At 37.3% G+C, this 27773-nt stretch overlaps 3 protein-coding genes across 11 annotated transcripts in view; 1 reads left to right on the top strand and 2 right to left on the bottom strand.

The window, feature by feature from the left end:
- Positions 1–12628, bottom strand: part of LOC105499486 (trafficking protein particle complex subunit 13) — a 41291-nt gene extending 28663 nt beyond the window's left edge. For 4 of the 7 annotated variants that reach the window (XM_011772069.3, XM_011772068.3, XM_011772067.3 and 1 more), the window contains exons 1-3: positions 12488–12628; positions 2202–2270; positions 1532–1631 (exon numbers count right to left, since the gene is read on the bottom strand). In XM_011772069.3, the coding sequence (XP_011770371.1) occupies positions 1532–1631; positions 2202–2270; positions 12488–12533 (215 nt within the window). In that variant the 5' untranslated portion in view covers positions 12534–12628. Of the gene's footprint in view, positions 1–1531; positions 1632–2201; positions 2271–4574; positions 4691–6120; positions 6140–11365; positions 11502–12487 lie in introns of those variants that run through there. The other 3 variants (XM_071098862.1, XM_071098864.1, XM_071098863.1) reach the window with 3 other exon arrangements.
- On the bottom strand, positions 6524–12619 carry LOC105499485 (shieldin complex subunit 3). 3 transcript variants are annotated; one of them, XM_071098870.1, is made up of 2 exons: positions 12488–12619; positions 6524–8165 (listed from the first exon to the last, which is right to left on the bottom strand). In XM_071098870.1, exon 2 carries the CDS (start codon positions 8042–8044, stop codon positions 7292–7294), a length of 753 nt encoding a protein of 250 aa, XP_070954971.1. In that variant the 5' UTR covers positions 8045–8165; positions 12488–12619; the 3' UTR covers positions 6524–7291. The 3 variants fall into 3 exon arrangements, with proteins under 3 accessions (XP_070954971.1, XP_011770367.2, XP_070954972.1); XM_011772065.3 differs by lacking the exon at positions 12488–12619 and adding an exon at positions 11366–11502; XM_071098871.1 differs by lacking the exon at positions 12488–12619 and adding an exon at positions 9586–11358.
- Positions 12629–13055: 427 nt separating the features above from the next.
- LOC105499487 (tripartite motif containing 23) overlaps positions 13056–27773 on the top strand; it is a 35067-nt gene continuing 20349 nt past the window's right edge. Inside the window, exons 1-5 of the mRNA XM_024786950.2 lie at positions 13056–13389; positions 19642–19804; positions 23683–23804; positions 26040–26318; positions 26872–27054. Of these exons, the coding sequence (XP_024642718.1) occupies positions 13309–13389; positions 19642–19804; positions 23683–23804; positions 26040–26318; positions 26872–27054 (828 nt within the window). The 5' untranslated portion in view covers positions 13056–13308. The remainder of the gene's footprint in view (positions 13390–19641; positions 19805–23682; positions 23805–26039; positions 26319–26871; positions 27055–27773) is intronic.

Below are 27773 nucleotides of genomic sequence, written 5' to 3' on the forward strand. Positions count from 1 at the left end.
CGCGATCTTGGCTCACTGCAAGCTCCATCTCCCAGGTTCATCCCATTCTCCTGCCTCAGCCTCCCGAGTAGCTGAGACTACAGGTGCCTGCCACCATGCCCAGCTAATTTTTTGTATGTTTGGTAGAGATGGGGTTTCACCGTGTTAGTCATGATGGTCTTGATCTCCTGACTTTATGATCCGCTCGCCTCGGCCTCTCAGAGTGCTGGGATTACAGGCATGAGCCACCGCATCTGGACCCATTCAGGTTTTACATTAGATATTCTGTGTGAGAATCACTAAGGACTTCAAATGGAGAAACATTTACTAAAGGATAGAAATCTGGTGAAATATTGTTTCAACATTCCTTTGTTCACACTAGGCCACTCATTCATTACCTAGTGCAAATCAAAATATGGATGTAATCTATAAAACATGATATATTTGGCCTTTACTGTACAAAATGCCAGCCTCACTAGAGATAAGACTCACTGAAATTAGATCTATGCTAAAGTCAGGATTTGTATTTGAATAGGTTAGAGAAAGCCAAGTTTCTATTCTTGCAATAACCTATTCCCTGAATCTAGAAGAGCTCTAAGTTATTGATATTGGGGTATTTTTACCAATTTATTTTATTTCCTAAGTTATCTGAATAAAAATCACCAGTGGTTTTATCTTACATAGTTTTATATTTTTTACAGTTTTTCAAGACGTTAGTCAATGACCACATTCTGTAAAACTATAAAAACAATCTGTAAAATTTCCTTCTGTCTCAAATTCTGTCTGTTACGGAGTGGAACCAGAGGCTTCTACCTTATTATAAATCTAGAATAATAATACAGCTAAGAATAACAGAAGAAATAAATTTAGAGTTCCTAATTAGCTGACAAGTCTGATAACTCATTTTGGGAGAGGACTATGAGGCAAAAAACAGAGTGGCTTCTGAAAAAGACATTTACATTAGTAGTTTAAAAAGTATATGGCCATTAAAAATATAGTAAGATCTAAAGAAGAAAGTAAAAATTCTATTATCCTAGGAACCACTATTAACATTTTATTTTGGTATATATCTTTTTTTTAAAAAAACAGAAAGCCATAATCACATAGTATGATTTTTTAATAATCTTTTTGCCCCTCAAATGTATCATGTGCTAGGCGTGGTGGCTCACGCCTGTAATCCCAGCACTTTGGGAGGCTGAGGTGGGTGGATCACCTGAGATCAGGAGTTCAAGGTCAGCCTGGCTAACATAGCGAAACACGGTCTCTACTAAAAACACAAAAATTAGCCAGGGCAGTGTGTGCGCCTGTAGTCCTAGCTACTGGGGAGGCTGAGGCAGGAGAATGGCTTGAACCCAGTGGGTGGAAGCTACACTAAGCAGAGATGGCACCACTGCACTCCAGCCTGGGCAACAGTGCGAGACTCCATCTCAGAAAAAAAAAAAAAAAAAAAAAAAGGAAATGTATCATGAGCGTTTCCCCATCCCATAGTTCTTTTTTGAAAACATAATTTGTAGGCTTTACAAGGTTTCTTATGTGAATATGTCATTCTTACCCAAAATTTTGTGGTAAAGTCAGCATTTCTCCCAACATTAAAACTTCTGCACCATTAACAGTTGATGGATCATCTCTCATCAGTTGGTTAAAGAGATCTCCTGAATGAAGAGAAAAACATAAAATTCTAACATCTACCTTTTAAATAACTTTTTCTTACATAAAGAACTAGGAGAGATATTTTAAAAAACAACCTCTTGACAAAAATGATATTTAAAAAGTCTAACTTCTAGATTTTAATACAACAAATCATGTCAAAAAAATTCTGATCTCACAGGGAATGGACACTTTAGAAACAAAGAAAAATGTATGTCATGAGATAGAAAATATACTAGAGAAAGCCCCAACAATTCTAAACAAAGGGAATGCTAATATATACATTGACGCAACACTTGAGGATGAAGGCAATTTTAATAGTATTATGAATATGAATGTATCTTAAACTGTAAGTCTCATATTGCCATATGATATCAACATAATTTGGACTTGCAGAGTATAAGTAAGACCTGTTACTCAGATGGCCACCTTTCACATGATACAAAAATAGGCAACAAAGAATCCAGCAAATGGTTAGCATAAAATTCACAGGGCTAGGCTTAGTCCAAGTTAATGTAGGCAATTCAGGTTTCAACTTTTCCCTAGGTGCAAATAGAGGAAAGCATGTGCCATACCAGGTAAGTCTTTCTCTTCACATGTTACTGGGATATTGGTGAATAAAGTAGGCTTAGTCAGCCGCATCACTGTGAAGTAAAAAAGTAAAAGAAAACAAAACATTAATACTGCTTAGGGTTAATATTCTCAAGTCTAGTGTATGATATTCATCTATTTTATACTAACATAAAATATAACCTAAATACTTCTTAAACATAATACTACATACTTCCTAAGGTTATCACATATCAGTGATTTATTAAGAATTTTAATGTTACAAAAGAATCTTATATAAGAACCATTTACAACTTATGAATTATAAAAAGTAAATATAAATACAATATACATTCATTATAGAAAAACTGGAAAATAAAATTTTTAAAGCTTAAAGAATATTAGGAGCATAAGGCTTTAAAAAGTCTAAGTGACTTCGCTGTAAACAATATCAACAAAATATTAACATTGGAAGCTAAGTGTTTTTTTGTTTGTTTGTTTGTTTTGAGACAGAGCCTTACTCTGTCACCCAGGCTGGAGTGTAGTGGCGCAATCTTGGCTCACTGCAACCTCTGCCTCCCAGGTTCAAGCAATTCTCCTGCCTCAGCCTCCCAAGTAGTTGGGATTACAGGAATGCACCACCATGCCTGGTTATTACTATTATTTTTTGTAGTTTTAATAGAGACGGGGTATCCCCATGTTGGCCAGGCTGGTCTCGAACTCCTGACCTCGAGTGATCTGCTTACCTTGGCCTCCCAAAGTGCTGGGATTACAGGCATGAGCCACCACGCCCACCCAAGTGTTTCTTTAAGTAATATTAATTCTGTGTAGAAATTATAAAAATGTCAGTTAACATATAGGTTTATATAATTCTAACCAAAACTAAGATTTATTTTTGCAACATGATAGAATGTGTCTAAAGTTTATCTAAAGAAACAAATAGATGAAAATAAGCTAAGGAAATTAACGGAGGAAAAAAAGAGGAAGAACTGAATTTACTATATATTATAACATATTTAAATCCATAATCAACTAATCGGCTTATTAAGACCATACCGATATATTAGTTTTTCGAAAAAAAGATAGGATATACTTATATAAAGAAACAGCTGGGAGTGGCTGGGCACGGTGGCTCACACCTGTAATCCCAGCACTTTTGGAGGCCGAGGTGGGCGGATCACGAGGTCAGGGAATCGAGACCATCCTGGCTAACACGGTGAAACCCCGTCTCTACTAAAAATACAAAAAATTAGATGGGTGTGGTGGCGGGCACTTGTAGTCCCAGCTACTCAGAAGGCTGAGGCAGGAGAATGGCGTGAACCCGGGAGGCGGAGGCTGCAGTGAGCTGAGATCGTGGCACTGCACTCCAGCCCAGGCGACAGAGCAAGACTCCATCTCAAAAAAAAAAAAAAAAAAAAAAAAAAAAAAAAAAAAAAAAAAAAAGAAAAAGAAATAGTTGGGAGAGAGATTTTAAAAAAACGTCTTGACCAAAAAAAAAAAAAAAAAAAAAAAAAAATCAATTAAGGGATTAAAAGTTAAAAAATCAATTAGTAAAAGGATTTTTCATTATAAGGCACAAAGACAAATGGTTATTAGCTATCTGGAAAAATAAAATTTAACTAAAAAATTCATTTTAAATATAAATTAAACAAACAAAAATTAAGCCACAGAAAAGTAAAAAAAATTGAAATAGAATATTAAATATAATCTAATGAGAGTAAACACTCTATAATTTTTTTAAAAATCTTTTTCAGTTTCTTCTAGAGTGTCATTTGACCACATCAAAATAAAAACAAAAACATAAAATTTAAAAATAATAAAAACTTGTAAAAATTTTCAGAAAATGAATCACAGAGGGCTAGTTCATTATCAAGTCTGGCCGGGCGCGGTGGCTCATGCCTATAATCCCAGCACTTTGGGAGTGCCAAGGCGGGTGGATCACGAGGTCAGGAGATCGAGATCATCCTGGCTAACATGGTGAAACTCTGTCTCTACTAAACAAAAATTAGCCGGGCGTGGTGGCGGACGCCAGTAGTCCCAGCTACTCGGGAGGCTGAGGCAGGAGAATGGGGTGAATCCAGGAGGTAGAGCTTGCAGTGAGCCAAGATGGCACCAACTGCACTCTAGCCTGGGCAACAGAGCAAGACTCCATCTCAAAAAAATATATATATATATATTCCTTCAAATCAAAGCCAAAATACTATAAAGACTATAGACCTACATGGTCAATTCAGAATATAAGTAGCGTTCTAGCATATGTAAAAATGCACCGCCCAACTACTAATTAACCAACTATGGTATTCATATCAAATTTAGTGGCTTTCTCATTCTGGTTTCAGCTTAAATGTCATCTTTTTGAGAAAAAAAGTTAACAGGTCATTCTGTTTCTCTCATGGTACCTTGACTCCTTTCCAAACTCCATGAAGTGTAGGCTCTTATGTACTACGTTCAGTTTTGTAGCATCCGTATTTGGTGTAGGTTCTGCTATTCAGATCTTCCCTGAATAAAATAATGAGCACTTCATGAAAGTCCCTAAATAACTGACATTATTTTGAAAGTGTAAGTTTCAGAAACTGAGGCCAATAATAACCTGCTATATTAAGCAGCTGGCTTTTGAAATACTCAACAAATGCTACCCTTAAAATTTCTGAAGTTACTTTGTATAGCTAGCATTTACTAGCGCCAGGCATTATGCTAAATATTTTACAAGCTGAACACATTTAATTCTCATGAGTACTCTCTAAGTTGGTATTACATTAATCCCAATATACAGATAGGGCATTGACAATGCCTGTAGAGGGTAATTTGCATACAAAGGACTATATTAGTAGATAAGTGGTAGAATCTAGATTTGAACCCTGGTGATTTCACTCTGTTAAAAAATAATTCTCTATAATAATTATTAATTATAAGCCTAGAGCCATAAACCTGGAATGTCATGCCTTACCAGAAATATCCCATGGGATTTCAAAGTAGGAATCTATTCCAAAAAGAGTATCAATCAGCTACAGATGAATATGGGGAGGTGTTTCCAACCTTCACTCTTATTTTTAACTAAGAAAACAGACTAAAAAGTGCCCTGAAAACAGATAAAAAGGTGCCCTTGAAAGTGATACAGAGGAGGCAGTTTCTCCCACAGCTAAAATCACTTATTTTTTTTGAGACAGGGTCTCACTTTGTTACCCAGGTTGGACTACAGTGGTATGATCATGGATGACTGCAGTCTTGACCTCCTGAGCTCAAGTGATCCTCCTGCCTCAGACGCACCCCTTCCCCCTGCCCACCAAGAGGCTGGGACTACTGTCACATGCTACCATGCCTGGTTAACTTCTGTATTTTTTGTAGAGATGGGGTTTTACTATGTTGCCCAGGCTGGTAAGTTCACTTTTAGTACTAGTTGGTGTTTTCTATTTCTTCCCCATTATTATTTTCATTTCATTAGAAAAGAAATCTGAATAAAGAGAAAATACAGTCTCAAGGGAATCCTAAAACGTATTTTTTTTTTTTTTTAGTGCCCCGGAGTTCACCCAAACGTGTAGCTAACATATTTGCTTATTATAGGTTCAAATTTCTATTATAAACAAAAGTCCTATAAAGCTTAGTTTTTCATGATTCCTGTAGTTTGCAGGTGATGAGATGGTGGGTAAAAAATGATCCTCCATTAAAAATAAAGCGATTCCAAACTGGTATTAAAAGCAACTTTTTTCTTCATATTTTCAGATTATGGCCTTTGCAGCAACACAGATGCAACTGCAGGCCATTATCCTAAGCCAATTTACGCAGGAACAGAAAACCAAATACCACGTATTCTCATAAGTGAGAGATAAACAATGAGTATACATGGACACAAAGAAGAGAACAATAGACACTGAGGCCTATTTGAGGGTGGAAGGTGACAGGGGGATGAGGACTAAAAAAATACCTATTGGGTATTATGTTGATTACCTGGGTGACAAAACTATTTGTACACCAAACCCCTGTGGCACACAATTTACCCATATCACAAATCTGCACATGTACCCCTTGAACCTAAAATAAAAGTTAGAAAGAAAAACAAAATCAGTGGACTTCCATTTTAAGCAACCTCAGCCATCTCAGGCTATGAAGAATCCCTCTGAAGGGAACATTTACCATGCATTACCAAGCTCCTACCATGATAGGCACTGTGCTTCAAGGTAAACATGTCTATATTCCTAGTAAGTGCACCCTTATTTTTCTTAGGGAGCTGGTGTGTTTAATAGTAGTAACGACACGTAAGCTGCATGAGGGCAAGGTCCATGTCTGTCTCCTTCCCTAATATATCCTAGCACCTAGTGCAAAGTAGGCATTTAAATATGTTAAACAAATATACGTGCTTGTACAAAACTTTTATTGTTTTAATCTCTTTGAGCATTTTTATGAGGTGATGTGTAAAACCAATTACAAGATTATGCTTATGGGGAACCTACAATGACTCTAATCATCAGCCAAGTAATAATTAGCACTAACTATCATATACTGAATTATCTGTATTAGAAGAAATAGACAATAGTTTGATCCCTTATTCAACATTTGATACTTTCCTTCAAAACAGTTTATAGTCTTAAAGATACATTATAGTTTTAGGCGAAGTATACATTTTGTATCTTTGTTTGAAAACAGCCTATCAATTATTATTACATATATTTGGAAACATCATAATGAATCTAGACTAGTCTCCCACTTTGAACTACATTCATGCCACATAAAGAGCATTCCAAAGAGAATTGTTTTGAGTTTTATTTTTTAAAAAATTACACTTGAGGTGAGTAAAGAAAAAACTACAGTAAAATTAGATTTTAGAGATTAACCAAAATCCAAACTATACAACTTAATTCATAAGAGTAATTCAATCCCAGTTTGTAACAAAACGAAAGGCACAGAACATTTTTACCTTCATATTCAGTGTAAACAATAATTTATCACATTTAAAAGAAGGCTGCTAATAAGTAGAACTCAGAAAGTTCTTGACTTAATTGACAAGCCTAGGAATTCTAAAAAGCCACTAAAAATTTAAAAATCTGTAAAAATTATTTCATCTATTTCAATCCATATTCATTTCATTCAGAATATTCTTTTTGACAATCAGTGGAATTTATTACATACTAAAAATAACACCATATTTATGCACAAATAAATTAATTTTTCCAGAAAGAGCTAATCTTCCTTTAAGAAGACTTCCCACATATTCACAATACATAATATCACAGAACACCCATATTTGGCCTAAATGCCTCTGAATTGTAGCATTACAAGATGGAAGTTCATTGTGCCTAATAATTTGATTGAGTTTTGTCCAAATGTCTTCCAGAGTTTGGCTGTTACAAATAGTGTGTTCTATTGTCCATCTTGCTCTATAAAGTGAGTGTAAATTTAGTGCCTTTAAACTATCTTGCAATTTTTTAGACAAAGGAGAAACTTTTTCAGTACAATTATTGCTGGGAAGGGAAATACTCCAAGATCTCCTGTTGTGCTGTTTTCCCTTCTCTGATTGTTTACCCAGATTTCCAGAATTAGTCTGTTCCTTCAATGCATGTGACGAGGTTAAATGCTGCTTTTTCAAACAAGGTTGAAACTCCAATAGATCTACTGTGCAATCATAATTGTGTGACTTAGCATCATGTTCTGAAATGGTTAAGTACTGTTTCACATCTTCAGCTGCCTCTAGAGAAATCACAGGTGGTGATCTTTTAGGTCTGAGTGGAAGCTTGGACCCATCATATGGAAACCAAGGTATAAATCTTGATAGCGGACGAGTAGGAAAGTCTTGAATTGCTTTTTCCACAATTTTTGGCAGTTGTGTGGGATCACTCTCACATGGTCGATAATGTAATATTACTTCTGTAGTCATTCTGCAGTAATCCAGTTACTCTTAGTGATGAGAAAAATTTCTTAGCTGAACTCCTCAGAGCTAGAATGTAAATTTATCATTGCAAGATTGTCTCTCTTGCCAAATCAGAGGGAAACAGGACCTAAAGTAGAAGTATTGCAAAGAATAAGATATAGTAGGGATACTCTGCCTACAAAAGTCCTTTTGGTAAATGTGAATGTAATCTACAAACCTGAAAATTCTTTCTCTTACCAAAATAAGGAATCTAAATTAGATGCCCTATAAAATCACTTCCAGCCTAAAAATGCTAGTAGTCAACATGTTTAACTCAACAGATATAAAGGACTTGGAAGTATCAATATTACTATATTAAGTAATAAGTCTTAAAACTTTAGCAGAAACAAAGAGTAAATGAATCTTAAAATATTGTTTTCATATGAAGAAAATTAACAAAAAATGTAATATTTAAAAATTTGAGGCAACTAAATTGAGGACAATAAAATCACTGTAAATTCTAATCCAACATGGTAAAAACCTGTTTCTACTCAAAATACAAAAAAAAAAAATTAGCGGAGTGTGGTGGTGCATGCCTGTAGTCCCAGCTACTAGAGAAGCTGAGGCAGGAGAATACCCTGAACCTGAGAGCCAGAGGTTGCAGTGAGCTGAGATCGTGCCACTCAGCCTGGGCGACAGAGCAAGACTTCATCTCATTAAAAAGAAAAAAAAGAAAAAAAAAATTCTAATCTGTCTGGAAGAAAAGTAATCATTTTATACTTAAAATTATATAGATCTGCCAGGTGTGGTGGCTCACCTGTAATCCCAGCACTTTATGGGGGCCAAGGTGGGCAGATCACAAGGTCAGGAGTTTGAGACCAGCCTGGCCAACACGGTGAAACCCCATCTCTACTAAAAATACAAAAAACAGCCGGCCGCGGTGGCCTGTGCCTGTAATCCCAGCTACTCGGGAGGCTAAGGCAGGAGAATCACTTGAACCCGGGAGGTGGAGGTTTGCAGTGAACTGAGATCGCACCACTGCACTCCCATTGCACTCCAGCCTGGGTGACAGGGTAAGACTCTGTCTCAAAAAAAAAATTATATGGATTCCACCAAACAAATATATAGAGAGAATATTTGATGATTTCATGTCATTCTCTACAGTAAAAACTAAAACCATGCATATGGTTTAACTTTGCTAATATGGTTTAACCAGGCTAAGAACCAGTTTTGTGACACTGTCTTCTCCTCATAACCCAGGCAATTAAACAGCATGGGGACCCTAATACCATGGCTTTTGAATTCCAATTTGGAGGAGAACAAGAAGTCTAGACTCCTATTTTTTTCTCTTAGAGCACAGAAGTCCTCAAGTTGCCCCAAATTAAGTCACTGATAATAAATTCCGATATATGGTACATAGGCTTAAGAATAGAGCCTTCCAATATCTGCAAGTTAGGCTTCCTAATCAGACCCAAAGCTGTAGGAGCCATAAAACAGGCTTTTTCACATCTTAACTGCAGAAAAAAATAAGTTGAATCACTTCTCCCCCAAAATCATTAGAGAATTACTTGATGAGGGTTCTCCCACTGCTAGGATAACCATGAGTATGGACTCTTGTCATGATGTCACAATAGAATCACTGTCCGATTCTAGAGTCAGAAGAATAACTAATTTCATGATTCTTTTTACCTACTGATAGTGCCCACTAACAGATCTGACAACTCCCAAATTCATAAATAATTGTGATCTTTAACATCCATAATTTTAAATATGGATCTAAATGTTATCACATATTCTTTCAAGAATAATGCACTCATGTTTTTCTTCCCTGTTCCTTACACTTTCACATTGTAAAATACGGCATCGAGTAATTCTCTTGTCTAAAGTCAATCAGTGTTATACTCAAGAGACAATTTTTTTTTTTTTTTTAGACAGATTCTCACTCTGTCACCCAGGCTGGAGTGCAGAGGTACGATCTTGGCTTACAGCAACCTTCGCCTCCAGAGTTCAAGTGATTCTTGTGCCTCAGCCTCCTGAGTAGCTGGGACCACTGGTGCACACCATCACGCCTGGCATTTTTGTATTTTCAGCAGAGATGGGGTTTCATAATATTGGCTAGGCTGGTCTCGAACTCTTGAGCTCAAGTGATCAGCCACCTCACCCAACCAAGAATAACAAAATATTATCTTTAACATTTTACATATTAAAAGATAAAGTGAACCTAAATGACCACTTAAATTGATACATTTGGCATCCAGCATCAGTAAATTGAAATGCTGTGAAAACTGTTGATCAACTAGAACAATGGGTTAACTAGAAGATGGTACCAAAGAGGTTTAATAAAGTTGAAACTATCAATTTTAAAGCACTTACCAGTTTAGGCTGTTTATTCTTTTTTTTTTTTTGAGACAGGGTCTCACTCTGTCACCCAGGCTGGAGTGCAATGGCACAATCTCAGCTTACTGCAGCTTCTGCCTCCTAGGTTAAAGCGATTCTCCTGCCTCAGTCTCCCGAGTAGCTGGAATTACAGATGTCCACCACCATACCTGGCTAATTTTTGTATTTTTAGTATAGACGGGTTTTCACCATGTTGGCCAGGCTGGTCTCAAACTCCTGACCTCAAGTGATCTGCCAGCCTCGGCCTCCCAAAGTGCTATTACAGGCGTGAGCCACCACGCCTGGCTTAGGCTGCTGAAATATTCTTTCTTAGGTATCCTTTATTTTGGAAAACAAACAATAACAGAAAACTAAAAATTCTCAGTGGCAGTCTCTGTATCACTGGAATTTAACTTTTTGTTTGTTTGTTTTATGAGACGGAGTCTCTGGCTCTGTCACCTAGGCTAGGGTGCAGTGGCGCGATCTCGGGTCACTGTAAGCTCCACCTCCCGGGTTCACCCCATTCTCCTGCCTCAGCCTCCCTAGTAGCTGGGACTACAGGCGCCTGTCACCAAGCCAGGCTAATTTTTTGTATTTTTAGTAGAGACGGGGTTTCACAGAGTTAGCCAGGATGGTCTCGATCTCCGGACCTCGTGATCACCCGCCTCGGCCTCCCAAAGTGCTGGGGTTACAGGCATGAGCCACCGCGCCCAGCTGGAATTCAACTGTTTTTAATAGCTTCTAATTTGTATAAATCACACGTAGCAGCTAATAGAACTGTTCCAAATTCCCATCAGAGTAGTTGGTAGAGGAATTATTTCTGAGAATGCCGTTTCATTCATTAGGAGGCAACATGAACTCTTGGAAAGAGAGAGGTAGGCCTTGCGTTGAAACACTGCCTCAATCACTTACTAGTTATGTGATCTTGGAAAAGTTGCTTAAACTCTGAGAATTAATATTTACTCCACATACTTGAAGTGAGATCGCGAGATAAAGAACATGACAATTAGTTGCTTTTCTTCTTTTCCCTCTTCTCCACGAGTAACAATCCATTTTAGTCTCCACTTTAGCCTAGATCATTTGCTCAGGTTAAGCTTAGAGGTCCCATCACTGTATAACTTAACATTACAAAGTTCCACAGTAAGAGACAATCTCGCTAACACAGGCATCATTATATGAGACTGATGAGCTTCTAGAATGTCTGATGACTACATCATAATGGGAAGGATGTGTTCCTCAAAATGGATGCCACAAGTAAAATAAGTGCAATTCAATTGAACCCAAATGTTTATTGAGCATTTCCTCAGCTCATTCAATAAGTCATTGTTAACCCCGTGTTAGAGCATCCAAGAAACAAAAAGTGCATTTGTTGTAGTAAAAAATAAAATAAAGCTGAAAAGATTTCAAATAAAAAGATTTCCAGAAAATAGGCATTAAAAATAAAAAAAATAAAAATTGTCCTAAAAAAAAAAAAAAAGCCTGCTGTTTTTTCCTAAATAAAGATCTAATTAAATCACCAAACTTACTCAAAATGGCTGTGTACAAAAAATGAGAGTTGACATTAGATCTCGGACATATTTCCCACATACACAGTGCTTTGAAGTAAACTGCAGTTTGTTTTTAATAAATCTAAGTTATATGTTGTATTACTATATATTGCTAAATTCTTTGCACTACTGTTATGCAATACTAATTTTACAGGGGAAACTGAAGCCTGATAACTTCGTCAGTGCCACAGGAAGAAACGAGAGACAGAAGGAAAAAGCACTTTATATGCCCGCTGTAATTCATCTTAGTTCACAGAGATCTCCACGGTAGGAGCGGGACCTCAGCTTCTGCCGCTAAAATCTCGTGACTGAAGCAGCATAGATCAGAAAGAGTGATTTACCAGGTATCTATTTCATTCTAGAAAGGAGCCCGTAAAACTAAAAAGCATCCAGGCGAAATCGCTTCCTCCCGCCTGGCGCCAAAGGACAGAGCAGGAGGGCGAGCACTGACGGTGTTTAAGAAGGCTGAGGCCTACATGGCAAAGGCTTCGATAAATAGGGAAGGGAAGAAAACAGAAAACGGGTACTCAGGTTCGCAAAAGTTTACCTTTCAGCGCCAGCAGGTGCTCCTGTTTAGGGGGATTCACTTCCATTTTGACCAGCACTTTTGACCCACGGCCTACGGGGGCTGGACAGGTTCAAGTTGGCCCGGAAGGAAAAGGAAAACCTCGCGTTTGGCAAGACCAGAAGTCAAACGCACTTTCAACTTCTCTCCGGTGGTGGTACCTTAAATTTTCTTACTGTGTTCTTTACAGACTGGCTTCTTCTCACCAAGTCTATTTCTTTTATCTTAGAAACGTATGCATAAAACACTTTGTTTTCCATCTGCTATCGCACATCGCGACTTCAGGAAAAAAAACCACCCCTCGGTTACAATACGCCGCCTCCCAAAGGCCAACTTTGCCGGAGTTTAAAAAAAATAAATAAATAAAAGAGAGAGTGGCATGCTGGGATTTGTAGTTTATACGAAAATCGCGTTGCATGCAGGGAGATGCCCGTATCCCTTCACCGCCCTCAGTTTACACCCTGGTTGGTTTGCGATTCGAGAGGAAAAATCATTAAAGGAGCTGGAGTTTCACCCCAAAACTTTAATTCTGTTTTATCCCTTCTTTTTTTTTTTTTCCTTGTCTTTCCTCCAGCAGTTGCAGACTACGTAATGAAAAATAACAAAAGTGCCCATGCGCGAGGCTGTGCAACGAAGTACCCCACGACTGCAGGGAGGAGGAGTAAGAGTCGGCTAAGCGGCGCCCTGTGTCCTACTGCGCCTGTGCGCCGGTGGCGTGCGCAGAGGCCTCTGGGTAGGTGGCTTAACCCCGCCTCTCAGTTGAGGACTCTGAAGGCTGCATCTGTGGCGCTACTCCTACGAGGATGGCTACTCTGGTTGTAAACAAGCTTGGAGCGGGAGTAGACAGTGGCCGGCAGGGCAGCCGGGGGACAGCTGTAGTGAAGGTGAGGGACCTTGCGTGCTCTGTTCTCCACCATTGGCCTCCCTTCGGTTCATCCTGGAGACCTGGCTGCATCGCCACGGCCCAGGCTTCGATGGGTGGGATGCGCGGCCTCTGGGCCCCTTTTGGCTTTACAAGTCTTGTCCTCTCCTCTGCATCCTTTCTCTCCTATGGCCTGAAGTTGCCTGGTCTTCTGCTCATGACATGTCATAATCGGAACATTTATGAAAAGGAGCTTGCGGTCCAGTGACCTAGACCGGTCTTTTCTCCAGGTCCTCTGCTTTTAGTTAAACTCAACAGGCATTAGTTAGCTTAGTATTATAAATTGGCCCATCGTCATCGTAACTACGTACTACGTTAGGTGTTTTAGCTCGTTAATATCTACTTATGAAGTAGATGTTAATTCCCATTTTACAGGGAGGAAATCCAGGTTTAGGTAAACACAGTGTGTGGCAGAGCCCCGGGTTGACCGGCTTTAAAGCCTATGCTTTTCCCTATTGTACTGCGTCTGTAATGAGACATCTGTTACTGGCTGAGCTGCCCTCTCTCCTGTTGGTAGTACAGTCTATTAACACTTTTCAGAAGTCTGCAACATCGTCATAGCTGGGCGTTAACGATAGAGTTAATGAATTTCCTTATGCTTGAAGTTTGAGATTCTACCATGTATAAATGCTCCAGAATGAATTTGCTAAAAAATCATTTGAAATATGTGGCAGTCATTTTTCCCTTCCACACTTGTGCACGGAGAGATCTGGAGGGGAGAACTGATCTCATTGGTTTTATAGAGTAACCTTCGGGAGCATCTCTAATCTAAGAGATTGAAAATTCTCATTCCTGGCTACATATTAGGATCACTGAAGATTTTTAGTACACTACTGATGCACTCCTCCTCCAGTTCTGATGAGGTTGACAACATCAGTAGATTTTAGGAATGCCCATAAGTTATTTTAATATGTAACCAGGGTTAAGAATTACCGAACAGGATAATATATGAAGTTCTTTTAACGTCTCGAAAAATAGACACCTACGATTATTCAGTTAATGTTGGTTTTGTATGACAGCAAGTGAGACATTTCTTCCCACAATTTAGTATCAGTCAGTATTGGTGGTCGTTGATTCAGATGACCTTTAGGTAGTAATGAAGTTATTACAGGTGCACAGCATATCTGATAACGCAAAAGAGCCCTCGTTATTAGGCATGTTGTGTGATTGAGATTTTATTTATTGAATTGTGCTTTTGCTAAGTAGAGAATACTTGCAGAGTACTTTGTGAATTAACTTGAAGTTTAAGTTTTATTTCATAATTGGAAGGGGTATCATTGCAGTATCTATTTTGTTGTTACGCTGTTTGCCTTATAGTCTCAAAAGTGTACCAAAGCCTGATGTAACTCCAGTTTGTTACAGCACAGAATTTGATACATCAGAGGCTCACCTTGTTCATTTTCATCTTAACATGTAAAATGTTCCTGAACTGTGCAATAAAATAGTCCTTTCTGACAAAATCTTCATGCCATAATTTGTAGTAGCTATAGGGGTATAAACTGAAAAAAACCTTACTGTCATTTGTATAGATGAAAGCAATAAGTATTTATTGGAAGGTAAAAATTGAAGTATATAATGCTAATACTGTGTAAAATGGCCTTGTGCTTGTGAACAAGTTGATAATTACATGGTTTTTATCATTAGAGAAACCAGTAACATAAAAATCTGATATGGCTAGGCGCGGTGGCACACGTCTGTAAAGCACAAAGTGCCTGGGAAGCACTTTGGGAGGCCGAAGTGGGCTGATCACTTGAGGTCAGGAGTTCGAGACTAGCCTGGCCAGCATGGCCAAACCCTGTCTCTACTAATAATACAAAAAGTAGCCAGGCATTGTGGTGTGGGCCTGTTAATCCCAGTTACTCAGGAGGCTGATCAGGAGAATCACTTGAACCCAGGAGGGGGAGGTTGCAGTGAGCCGAGATTGTGCTACTACATTCCAGCCTGGGTGACAGAGTGAGACTCCATCTGAAAAATAAAAAATAAAAAATCTGATATTTTGAAATAACTGACATGTAAAAATGTATCACAGTTTCTTTTGCTTAGTGAGTCTTCTTAGGCCTTTTAAAATTTAGTCTGAGGCTGGGCACAGTGGCTCACACCTTTAATCTCAGCACTTTGGGAGGCTAAGGTGGGAGGATTGCTTGAGCCCTGGAGTTTGAGACCAGCCTCGGCAACATAGTGAGACACAACCTCTACAAATAATAATTAAAAAAATTAGCCAGGCATGGTGGCACATGCCTGTGGTGCCAGCTACTTGGGAGTCTGAGGCAGGAGGATTGCTTGAGCTCGGGAGGTCGAGGCTGCAGTGAACCATGCTCAGGCCACTACATTCCAGCCTGGCTGACCCTTTTTTTTTGAGAAAGAGTGAGACCCTTTCTCAAAAAAAAAAAAAAATATATATATATATATATAATCTGATTGATTACAGTTTGATTTACATGTAATAAGTTTGAAGCTGTTTTGGCATTTTGTGAAATGTAAAATTAAGAGCTTTTTCCTATCTAGGGCTTTTTGCTGTTAACCACAATTCCTATTCATAGATACTGAGGAAATATTTTCTTGCTGTATTATTTACCAAGTTGATGCAAAATAGTCTAGTAACTTTATTTTCGGACCTGTGTTTGGTTTGCTAATCAATGGAATTTTATTAGTGCTTTTTGAAAAATACGGTAACAGCATAAGGAAATTCTTTTAAATCTTGTACAGTGGTGGGATCAGAGATACAGGATTGAAATGAACTAAACAAAATTTTAATATGGTTCTTTGGAGTTTATAAACAAATTTAATTTATTAGAGTTTCAATACAGCATTTATAAAATGTTGCATTTATTTTATATCAAATTCTATTGTGATTTTTTTTTTTTTTGAGTCGGAGTCTTGCTCTGTCGCCTAGGCTGGAGTGCAGTGGCACAATCTCGGCTCACTGCAAGCTCCACCTCCCAGGTTCATGCCATTCTCCTGCCTCAGCCTCCCAAGTAGCTGGGACTATAGGCGCCCACCACCGTGCCCGGCTAATTTTTTGTATTTTTAGTAGAGATGGGGTTTCACTGTGTTAGCCAGGATGGTCTCGATATCCTGACCTTGTGATCCACCCACCTCGGCCTCCCAAAGTGCTGGGATTACAGGCATAAGCCACCGCGCCTGGCCTGTGAATATTTTTTCTATATTTAATTGAATTTTTTTTTTTTGAGGCAGGTTCTCATTCTGTCACCCAGGTGGGAGTGCAATGGCACAATCATGGCTCATAGCAACCTCAACCTCCTGGGCTCAAGTGATCCTCCCACCTCAGTTTTTTATTTTTTTGTAGAGACAGGGTCTCACTGTGTTGCCCAGGCTGGTCTTGAACTCCTGACCTCTAGCAGTCCTCTTGCCTTGGTGTCCCAAAGTGCTGTGATTACAGGTGTGAGCCATGGTGCCTGACCTAAATGGATTTGATAACGTGAAACTTTCCCCTTTTTAAAAAATGTAGGATGAATTGAAGTATGTGTATATATGAATAATAGATAGAATTATACATGGGTAGCTGTTCCCTAGCTGTTTCTCTTTCTCATGGGGAACCGATGTTCCAGTGTTACTGGTGTCCTATGTATCCTTCCAGGAAGACAGTACGTTTATACAACAATATAAAAATTTGCTCTTTCCCCACCTTTATGCAAAAATGAGTATATTCTATTTATCATTTTTGTTTTAATCATATGAAATCATTCTGTGTGTACATGAAAAACGTCATCTTTCTCACTATCCTATATAGTTTTATAGTATTATGAATGTGCCGTAATTTATTTTCCAAGCTGATATTGATGTGTATTTACTTTGTTTCCAATTTTTTGCTAATGCAAATGATGCTTTAAGGACTAACATACAGATTTTGTCACACATGTCTAATATGCTTGTAGGATAAATTCCTGCAACTAGAATTACTGAGTTACTTAAACTTGGTAAGTATTGACAGGTTGCCCTTCATAAAAGCTGTATTGCTCAATAAACATTTCATAGCAATTAGTAATGTATGGCAGTGTCTACTTTCCCACACCTTCACTAACAAAGTGTTACCAACATTTTTGATCTAATCTGAAAAAAAAGTATTTTGATGTAGCTTTGATTTGCATTTTTTTGTTTCTTTATTTTTTTGAGACCGAGTCTCACTCTGTGATCTTGGCTCAGTGCAGCCTCCGCCTCCCAGGCTCAATCGATTATCCTGCCTCAGCCTCCTGAGTAAACTGGGATTACAGGCGCCCACCACCATGCCTGGCTAATTTTTTTGTATTTTTACTACAGAAGGAATTTCACCGTGTTGTCCAGGCTGGTCTCGAACTCCTGACCTCAGATGATCCACTTGCCTCGGCCTCCCAAAGTGTTGGAATTACAGGCATGAGCCACCGTGCCTAGCCTTAATTTGCATTTTTCTTGTTATGAGTTAGATTGAACATCTTTTCATGTAAAGAATTTTCATCGTCTTTTCTGTGAACAATTTTTTTTGTTTCTTATTTTTATTTATTTTTCTCTTCCCAAACCCTTATTTACATTGAAAGACTAAATTTAAATTTCTTTTGAACCATAATAATATACAAAGCAATTATGAATTATCACTTCATGGTGAAAGATATTTGTATCTCAAGCCCAAAGTCCAAGTTAATTACAGAGTTAGGTTTAAAATCGTAGTAGATTTAGTCTGATTTCTGCCTTGGGTTTTCTGTTTTTTACCTTGTGTTGTGTGTTTGATGATGTTGAGCTTAATTGTTTTTAAATTATTTTACTAGACTTTATGTAAGCACTAGGAACTTGGTATTTAAAATACCCTGTTCCTGAGGGTTTTTTGGTCCAACAGGGAAAGACAGACTAGAAAACCAAGGTATTAAAGCATTTTGGGTGTTATGGTAGACGCTTATACAGAGTACTTGGGGGCCCAAAGGACAAGTATAGTCCTTTCCTCAGTATTAGCATGAAGAAACATGAAACAGTTTCTCATGTTCTGAGAACTATAAGCTGTTGGATATAGTTGGAGCACAGGGTCAGAAGAGTGTGGCAGTGAAGCAGTAGAACAGGGACTAGATTGTAGTGGGTCTTGAATGACAGGAGTTTGAGGTATGATTGAATAGTACAGTGTGGGTATTTTTAAAAAATTAATGAAACACTACAAATATACTTAGAAATAAGTGCTGAAAATGCTTTATTGCTATAAATACAATTTGTTGACTATTTATAAAACATAAACATATGGACTTGAGAATCAGAATATGCTGATAAATAGCCTTTCTTTTGACTGACTATGTAGCCTTGTGCAAGTCATGTGTCTGTAACTAGAATTAGATAGACAAACTAATTTCTGATTCAGAGCTATATTTATTGATAGAGCACAGGAATTGAAATTTAAGGTGATTGCTTTTTTTTTTTTGAGACGGAGTCTCACGCTGTTGCCCAGGCTGGAGTGCAGTGGCGCGATCTCGGCTCACTGCAAGCTCTGCCTCCCGGGTTCCCGCCATTCTCCTGCCTCAGCCTCCTGAGTAGCTGGGACTACAGGCGCCTGCCACCGCGCCTGGCTAATTTTTTGTATTTTTAGTAGAGACGGGGTTTCACTGTGGTCTCGATCTCCTGACCTTGTGATCCGCCCGCCTTGGCCTCCCAAAGTGCTGGGATTACAGGCTTGAGCCACCGCGCCCGGCCGGTGATTGCTTTTTTGACTTTGTATTATTTAATGTACATTAGATACTAGAAACATGAAAGTTAGTTGTAGTCTTTTCTTAACAAGTTCTTTATCATTAACAGGGGTAATTGTTAGCACATATTTTAGATTATTTTTGTTGAAATTAATGATAGTTTATTTGTGTTGAAATTAATGATGGGTTAGGTAGTTGCAGAGAAATTGCTTAAGAACCCGCCTTCAGTAGAATTACATATTGTTTGTACAGATTCAGATGTAATGAGTGAAATCATAATTTTCAAAAGATAATGAAGATGTTAGTTTACAGCATCTTTGCCCCTAACACTACTATTAGTATTTCAAAGATATTTCGTTACGATATAATTTTGGCAGGGTCTGTCAGATGGAATGACTTAAAAGTGATTTAAGATTTTACAACTTACATAGTTCTTTTTCATGGAGGAATAAAGTAACAATGTTGATTCAATATATTAGGTGAATTTTCTTATATACCTAAAATATGTATGCTTTTAAAATGGTTTAAAGAGTACATCCTTCGTTTTCAAATATTAGGTGCTAGAGTGTGGAGTTTGTGAAGACGTCTTTTCTTTGCAAGGAGACAAAGTTCCTCGCCTTTTGCTTTGTGGCCATACAGTCTGTCATGACTGTCTCACTCGCCTACCTCTTCATGGAAGAGCAATCCGTTGCCCATTTGATCGACAAGTAACAGACCTAGGTAGGAAAAGTATTTGTATGGATTTAAGATTGAAAATTGTTCATGTAATGCAAATGTCATAGAAAACAATTTCCTTCCACTTGATTTTTAGAATGATAAAATTCCCAGAAAGTTTCAGAAAGCCTGAGTTTCTATTAAGGTGAATAATCTTCAAGCTATAAACTATCTCACTCTTAGTTACTAATTTTATTTTGTCTTCTGAGATGTTTATATTCAATACTTACCTGTAAAGAGCTTTAAGACACCTGAGAAAAACATGTTACCCTGATTCAAATAAATAAGAATATGCATCACAGAATGAATCATTTGCCTGAAGCCATTAACCCAATAAAACAATGTTTTCTTTACAAATAAATAAGCCAATAATGAAAATACAGATAAGTCATTGAGTCTCAGCATGTTTTTATTTACTAATATCAAGGACAGAAGTGTTTGTAGCTTGTGATAATTACTCTGTATTTTCTGTTAAAATGAGTTTGAAGGGTCTGTGGATTTTTTTTGGTTTTCTGTATACTTTTAACACTTGCTTTATATATTTCAAACTAAGTTATTTTCAGGTACCAGATTTGGAAATAATAGCATTTACTAACATTTGAACAATGATTTTACAAACATAAGTTTTGTAAGTTTACTCTTTTTGATAAGGGAGTTTTCTCCAAAAGAGTTTAAGGTTGCCATTTTTTTTTTTTCAGGTCAGTTGCACTATGTAAGACAATTTTAATATATTCATACTATTTTTCAAGTGGAACACATTAAAAATAATTTATCCACCAAAAAAGGAAGCAAGAGTACCTATAATTTTAGGCTGGAAGACTTTAAAATGCTAAGAAACATGGTTTTAAGATATTTTCTGGAGAAAGAAGGGTTTTTAAGGTTTTGGTGATCTTTGATGTATATAAATAGTCTATTTGCCTGACAACTAATATAGGACAATAATAACATTATAGATAGTGTTAACTTACTAGTAGCCAAGAAATAGTAGGGATTGGGAAAGTTTCTGTACTTTTATTTGGTCTTTTATTCTTTGAGATATGCATATATCATACTATTTCTTTATATAAAACTATACTTAGGCCAGGCAAGGTGGCTCACACCTGTAATCCAGAACTTTGCAAGGCCGAGGTGGGTGGATCACCTGAAATCAGGAGTTCAAGGCCAGCCTGGACAACATGGTGAGACCCCTTCTCTTCTAAAAATGTAAAAATTAGCTGGGCGTGATGGTGGATGCCTGTAATCCCAGCTACTCGGGAGGCTGAGGCAGGAGAATCACTTGAACCTGGGAGATGGAGGTTGCAGTGAGCCTAGATCGCGCCATTGCCCTCCAGCCTGGGCGACAAGAGCAAAACTCGTCTCAGACAAACAAACAAAAAAAAGTAAAAGAAATAGTAATGTTTTTCAAATAGAGGATAGAACCTTTCTTCTACTTTTTTTTTTTTTTTTTTTTTCAAAGCAGAGTGTTACTCCGTCACCCAGGCTGGAGTGCTGTGGTGCAATCTCAGCTCACTGCAGCCTCTACCTCCAGAGTTCAAGTGATTCTTCCGCCTCAGCCTCCTGAATAGCTGGGACTACAGGCACCTGCCACCACGCCTGACTAATCTGTGTATTTTTAGTAGAGATGGGGTTTCACTATGTTGGCCTGGCTGGTCTTGAACTCCTGACCTCAAGTGATCCACCCACCTCGGCCTCCCAAATTGCTGGGATTATAGGTGTGAGCCACCATGCCTGATTCTTCTACCTTTTTGAAGAGCACTTTACCTTCTCTACATTAATACCACAGTGTGAAGAGTTACTACCTCAATGTTTAACAAAACTAGAAATTTACGACACGGAACTAGACTGAATACATCCATCCTCCTCTCTGACTTCTCTGAATTCTGAATCAGAATTCCTCTCTAGTACAAGAAGAATATGAGTAGTTATTGATACTGTTCAGCAATATTGCTGATTTTCTTCTGCTCATATGGTGAAATTACACTTCCTTGCCCTCTTACACATCACTGTGTGATGTCCATTGATCAGTGAATTGTTTGCAGAAGTGAAGTGTTAGCATCCAGGTAGAAGTTGATAAGAGAAGGTTTATGATTTTCAAAGTAAATTCTTCTCCCTGCTACAGTGAGGTGGTCCAAATGATTGGAGGCTGGGTAGCCTGTGTTCCTGTTTGTGGTCAGTGGAGAACAGTCTCTCTTGTCTTCCCTAACCCCTGAGATGTTGCATGAGCAAAAAGTAAATCTCTGTTGTGTTAAGCCATTGAGATTATGGAGTTGTTTTGACACTTAGAAAATTCAGTGATAAATATTAGGCACTACCTAGTAATGCTAGAAGTTTTTTTGTATGCATTCATTATATAATGATTGGATATTTAGAAAATTGTCACAACTGTATTTTTAAATGATCACTTAGTGTACTTCTTAACCTTTATGTAAATAGAGAGAACTCAACTTGTTGTAGAATATGTGTTAAAAATTAAGGAGAAAGCCTTCTTGGGGCAAGGCTGAGGATAAATATGTTCAGTCTAGTTTTTTTGGGAGAACCACAACATGGAATGGCTTTTTTTTTTTTTTTTTTTTTTTTTTTTTTTTTTTAAGAGCCAAGAGGAAGGGGAGCCCTGCAGGCAATGACTCCATCAACCTTTTATATATTTATTCATTTAATGAATATGTGTTAGGTGGCAGCTATATCAGATGGTATGTGGTATTTGTTGCATAGGAGTTTACCATAACAAATATTCCTTCTGCTAACAGATCTGAGTTTTATTCATAGGTTTGGGAAGAGTTTGTATGTTGTCCTGGGATACAAAGTTATATGTATTTCTTAAGTTAGGTTGCTGCAAAAAGTATTTGAAAATGCTTGTTTTAGCATATATAGTAAAAGTCAGTGACAAAATAGGACTTGTAAAATTAACTGATAGAGAAATAGGCTGGGCACGGAGGCTAAGGCAGGCAGATCACTTTAGGCCAGGAGTTTGAGACCAGCCTGGCCAGCATGGCGAAATCCCGTCTCTACCAAAATATACAAAAAATCAGCTGAGCGTGGTGGCATGCACCTGTAGTCCCAGCCACTTGGGAGGCTGAGGCACGAGAATCGCTTGAACCCAGAAGGTGGAGATTGCAATGAGCCGAGATCGTGCTACTGCACACCAGCCTGGGTGACACAGCAAGACTCTGTATCAAAAAAAAAAAAAAGTAAAAGAGATTTAAATAACTTTTTTAAGCTGTGGCAAAATATATATATAGCATAAAATTTGCCATTTTAACTACTTCTAAGTTTAGTGGCATTAAGTTCATTCATATTGTTGTGCAGCCTTTACCACCTTAATTTTTTTAATGTGTATTTAGATTTTTTTTTTTTTATTTCTTTTTTGAGATAGAGTCTTGCTGTGTCACCCAGGTTGGAGTGTAGTGCTATGATCTTGGCTCACTGCAACCTCCACCTCCTGGGTTCAAGTGATTCTCGTCCCTCGGCCTCCTGAGTGGCTGGGTTTACAGGCGCCTGACGCCACACCTGGTTAATTTTCATATTTGTAGTAGAGACAGGATTTCACCATGTTGACCGGGCTGGTCTTGAACTCCTGGCCTTAAGTGATCTGTCCGTCTCAGCCTCCCAAACTGCTGGGATTACAGTCGTGAGCCAATGCGCCTGGCCAAAAAATAATAAATTTTAAAGTGTGTTTCTACTTGGAAGCCTGAGGGATTCTTCTGTTTTTTAAAAGAGAGTATTAACAAAGCAATTATTTTGGTATCAAATAATGGGGAAAATTTGAATTTTTCAAATTTAGACATTAACGACTGAACTATATGGATTAGAAATTACTTTTGAGGTATGGGTAAAACGATTAATAGTCCATTTTGTTAGATTTAGTTTTTGTTTTTATATTCTAGGAGATTCAGGTGTCTGGGGCTTGAAAAAAAATTTTGCTTTACTGGAGCTTTTGGAACGACTGCAGAATGGGCCTATTGGTCAATATGGAGCTGCAGAAGAATCCATTGGGATATCTGGAGAGGTATTGATCATACTTGGTGAAATATTTGTTACGAGCATGAATTTTTCTTTTAATATATGCCATTATTAGCACAATATTACCTCATTTAATTCAGCAGGTAAATTTCTAGAAACACAACTTTTCATTACATTACAGTTCTAAAGGCCAGCACTATTCCCAAGAGAAAAAAGTAGAACTAGAATTATTTGAAAATACTATGCCTAAACTATGCCTTATGTGTGAACTTTTTTTCCCTTATCATAATTCAGTTCTACCAAGGATAAAGTGAAAAGAGGAAGAAGATTATAGAATAGTAAGAAAGATAAGTAAGCAACAGTGGAGCAGAGGATGCAAAAGTAAATTAGTCAACAGAAAAACTCAATGAGAGAAAGTAAAACTCCATGTAAGAGGCCATTTAATATACAGGGAAAATTGCTTTAAAGATAGCAGTAGCTTCTGAGGGAATTGTTACTATTTCTATCTTCAAGAAAAAGTTAAACTTTGTATAGATGTACTGTCTTTATCCATACAGGTAGATATCTGGTAAATATTAGAATCCATGAACACTGGATTTTTTAATAATGTAAAAGTATATTTTTAGCACTTACGTATTATTTGCATAGCTGCACATATGTACTATAGGACATGGCTTTCATAGGCTATTATGGATGGAAATATATTTGGAGTAAATATCAGTTAATGATTTTGGTGATCAACTTGCAAACCACATATTTGTATCAAGAAAAAAAATGTCGGATTGCTTTCTGCTTCTCTTTTATTAGATGATGATTTCTTTATACTGAAGTGAATCAGTGAAATTAATTTCAAACTACAACACTCTGTTTTCTAAAATTTCTGCAGTTCTTTCATGTGCTAAATCTTTAATCTTTACTTCAAAAGACATTACTGTTAGCTAATATTGACTTTATAATTTATAATTTATTTATTTGTCAGGTCTGGAAAACAGAAGACCTGAATTTTTATGGTACATATATACACTTCTTATAATTGCAAACAAAACTCTTCCACTTTGGATTCATTTTTTATTTAATGTGATAATGAATGACACCACTGATGTATTTAAACATTTTTATTTTTGAAAAAATTTATACTAAATTTCTCCCCTTCCACTTATGGCCTTTTAACGTTTAGTAAAAGTGTTCAAAGCATTCTTGATTATCTGACATGTAATATTTTATCTACTTGAAATAAAAATAATTATTTAGTAATTAATTATTTTTTGTAATTCCTGAAAACTAGAAATAATATTTAGATGCTTACATATAGGTTTTATTTGTTTATTAATTGTTATTTTTTAAGACAGAGTCTCGCTCTGTCACCCTTGCTGGAGTGCAGTGGCGTGATCTCAGTTACCTGCAGTCTCTGCCTCCTGGCTTCAAGTGATTCTTGTGCCTCAGCTACCTGAGTAGCTGGAATTACAGGTGTGCACCACCACACCTGACTAATTTTTGGATGTTTAGTAGAGATAGAGTTTCTCCATGTTGGCCAGACTGGTCTCTTACTCCTGGCCTCAAGTGATTACCTGCCTCAGCCTTCTTAAAGTGCTGGGATTACAGGTGTGAGCCACTGAGCCTGGCCTATTTTTTTTTTTTTAATTATTTGCTTAATTCAGTGGTTTTCTGCCATGATTGTGCAATAGACTCACCTGTGGAGCTATTAAAATATGTGGTGTATAATTAGAAAAATATATACAAGTCTAGGGTTCCTCCACAACCTGTTGAAATAAGAATTTCTCAGATTAGCGTCCAGACAACTATGTTTTTAAAAGCTTACAGCTAATTCCTACATTTTCTAAATAGTATTTGTGCTGCTGTCCTTCCTGTACATCATCATGACAACTAATACTTAAAGCTATGGGGTTATGTTTAGTATCAGATTTTTGTAGTTTTAAAAAAAGACTTTTGACTTCTCTATGGTTTAGTTTCTTTTGTGTAAAGTGAGGGGATTTGGTGGAAGAGATCTTTGCACCGAATATGAATCTACGAGAATAGTTTTATTTTTGGCTTCAAATTCATAACATATATTGGTCAGTTAATCTTGGAAATAGCTTCTTACCTGTAGAAATGAATGTTTCTCGGATGAGTATTGAATGACCTTTGTGCTTAATGACCAATATATTTTCATATGTAAATATTGGTCAGTAAAGCAAAAAAGATTATGGGATTCTATATTTAAAAATTTGTCATGTTATACTGATTGGGTTCAATTTTAAGGCATTAATTTTTTGTTTATCAGAGCATCATTCGTTGTGATGAAGATGAAGCTCACCTTGCATCTGTATATTGCACTGTGTGTGCAACTCATTTGTGCTCTGAGTGTTCTCAAGTTACTCATTCTACAAAGACATTAGCAAAGCACAGGCGAGTTCCTCTAGCTGATAAACCTCATGAGAAAACCATGTGCTCTCAGCACCAGGTGCATGCCATTGAGTTTGTTTGCTTAGAAGAAGGTTGTCAAACTAGCCCACTCATGTGCTGTGTCTGCAAAGAATATGGAAAACACCAAGGTCACAAGGTATGAATTTAATTATTAATCAATTGGATCACTGTAGCTACTTTACCAGCTCAGTATTCGTTTTCACTGACCTGGTTCTTTATTCTGAAAGTAGGCATTGAAGAAGAGTTAAGTGATGAATGATTGTGTTTGGTAGCATGAAAATAAATGAGAGATTTAATTTCTAAATGTTATTAAAAAAAAGAAAAACTTCAAAGAGCGTCATTCTTCACAAAAAAATAGCCTTTGAGCAGGAAACAAACATTCTCTTTGTTTGCATGTTTTCATAATGCACCAGATTGTTTGACAATATTTATGTCTGTTAGCTCTTACTTAGGATATAATTTTAGAGATAGTCTCTTGGTTTCTTGTTTAGCAATAAATGGACTTCCAAATTTTAAATTACTTCTTTGCAGTACAGTTTTCTTATAAAGGAGTGAAAGTAAATTATAGTATTTTTCTGTGTTATAAAAGTCACTTGTGGCTGATGCTTTTTTGTATTAACAGGGATTTAAATATTTTTCTATATTATTAGTCAATACTATGAGTTCTTTTCTCATGTTACATTTTATAGCATTCAGTATTGGAACCAGAAGCTAATCAGATCCGAGCATCAATTTTAGATATGGCTCACTGCATACGGACCTTCACAGAGGAAATCTCAGATTATTCCAGAAAATTAGTTGGAATTGTACAGCACATTGAAGGAGGAGAACAAATCGTGGAAGATGGAATTGGAATGGCTCACACAGAACATGTATGGTTTTTTTTTCTTCTTCCCCTTTCTCCTTGTTTTTTATTTTTCATATTTTCACCTTCTACTAAGTATTTAATGAGCAATTACAATTTGCTAGTATTGCACCAGTCATTGGAAAGTTTTTTAAAAGTCCCTGTGTTTAAGGAAGTCATTCATCACGGAACAGAGAGAGTTTTAAATGTGGTGACTATTTTATGGAGGAGAAGTACAGGGTGCTTTGGCATCACAAAACGGGCAATGATTTATGGAGGTCAGAGAAATCCTTAGAGAAGAAACAATGTTTAAACTGAGATTTGAAGAAATTCAGTCAAGGAAAAGAGCAGAATGGGGAATGAATTGTCCCAAGAAGGGAGCAATATGTTAAAATGTTTGGAAGTGAGAATTGGACATATTGTAGAGACTTAAAGAAGCTCACTAGTTAGAGCTTTGAATATTGAATGGGACATGACAAGAAAAGAGGATATGGAGAGTTCAAAGCCAAATCATGCAGGATCTCGTCAGCCATGTTAATAAAGAGTTCAGAATTTAGTTTAAGGACAGTGACGAGCCATTGAAGAATTGACATAGGAATGACATGATCAGATTTTCCTTAAGAAAGGCTGTTTTAAATGTAGAAAATGAATTGGAGGAGCAACAAAATTGGAAGTAGGTAGACCTATTAGGATGTTGTTAAAGTTTTCTAGTTAAAATTCTAGAGATGCTTATGGCCTATAATACAC

Source organism: Macaca nemestrina, chromosome 6 (genome assembly GCF_043159975.1).
Source record: "Macaca nemestrina isolate mMacNem1 chromosome 6, mMacNem.hap1, whole genome shotgun sequence".
Classification (NCBI taxonomy): Eukaryota; Metazoa; Chordata; class Mammalia; order Primates; family Cercopithecidae; genus Macaca; species Macaca nemestrina.

Bases quoted from the DNA above. Each gene is read 5' to 3' on its own strand.
- LOC105499485 (XM_071098870.1), bottom strand. From the start codon at position 8,044: ATGACTACAGAAGTAATATTACATTATCGACCATGTGAGAGTGATCCC.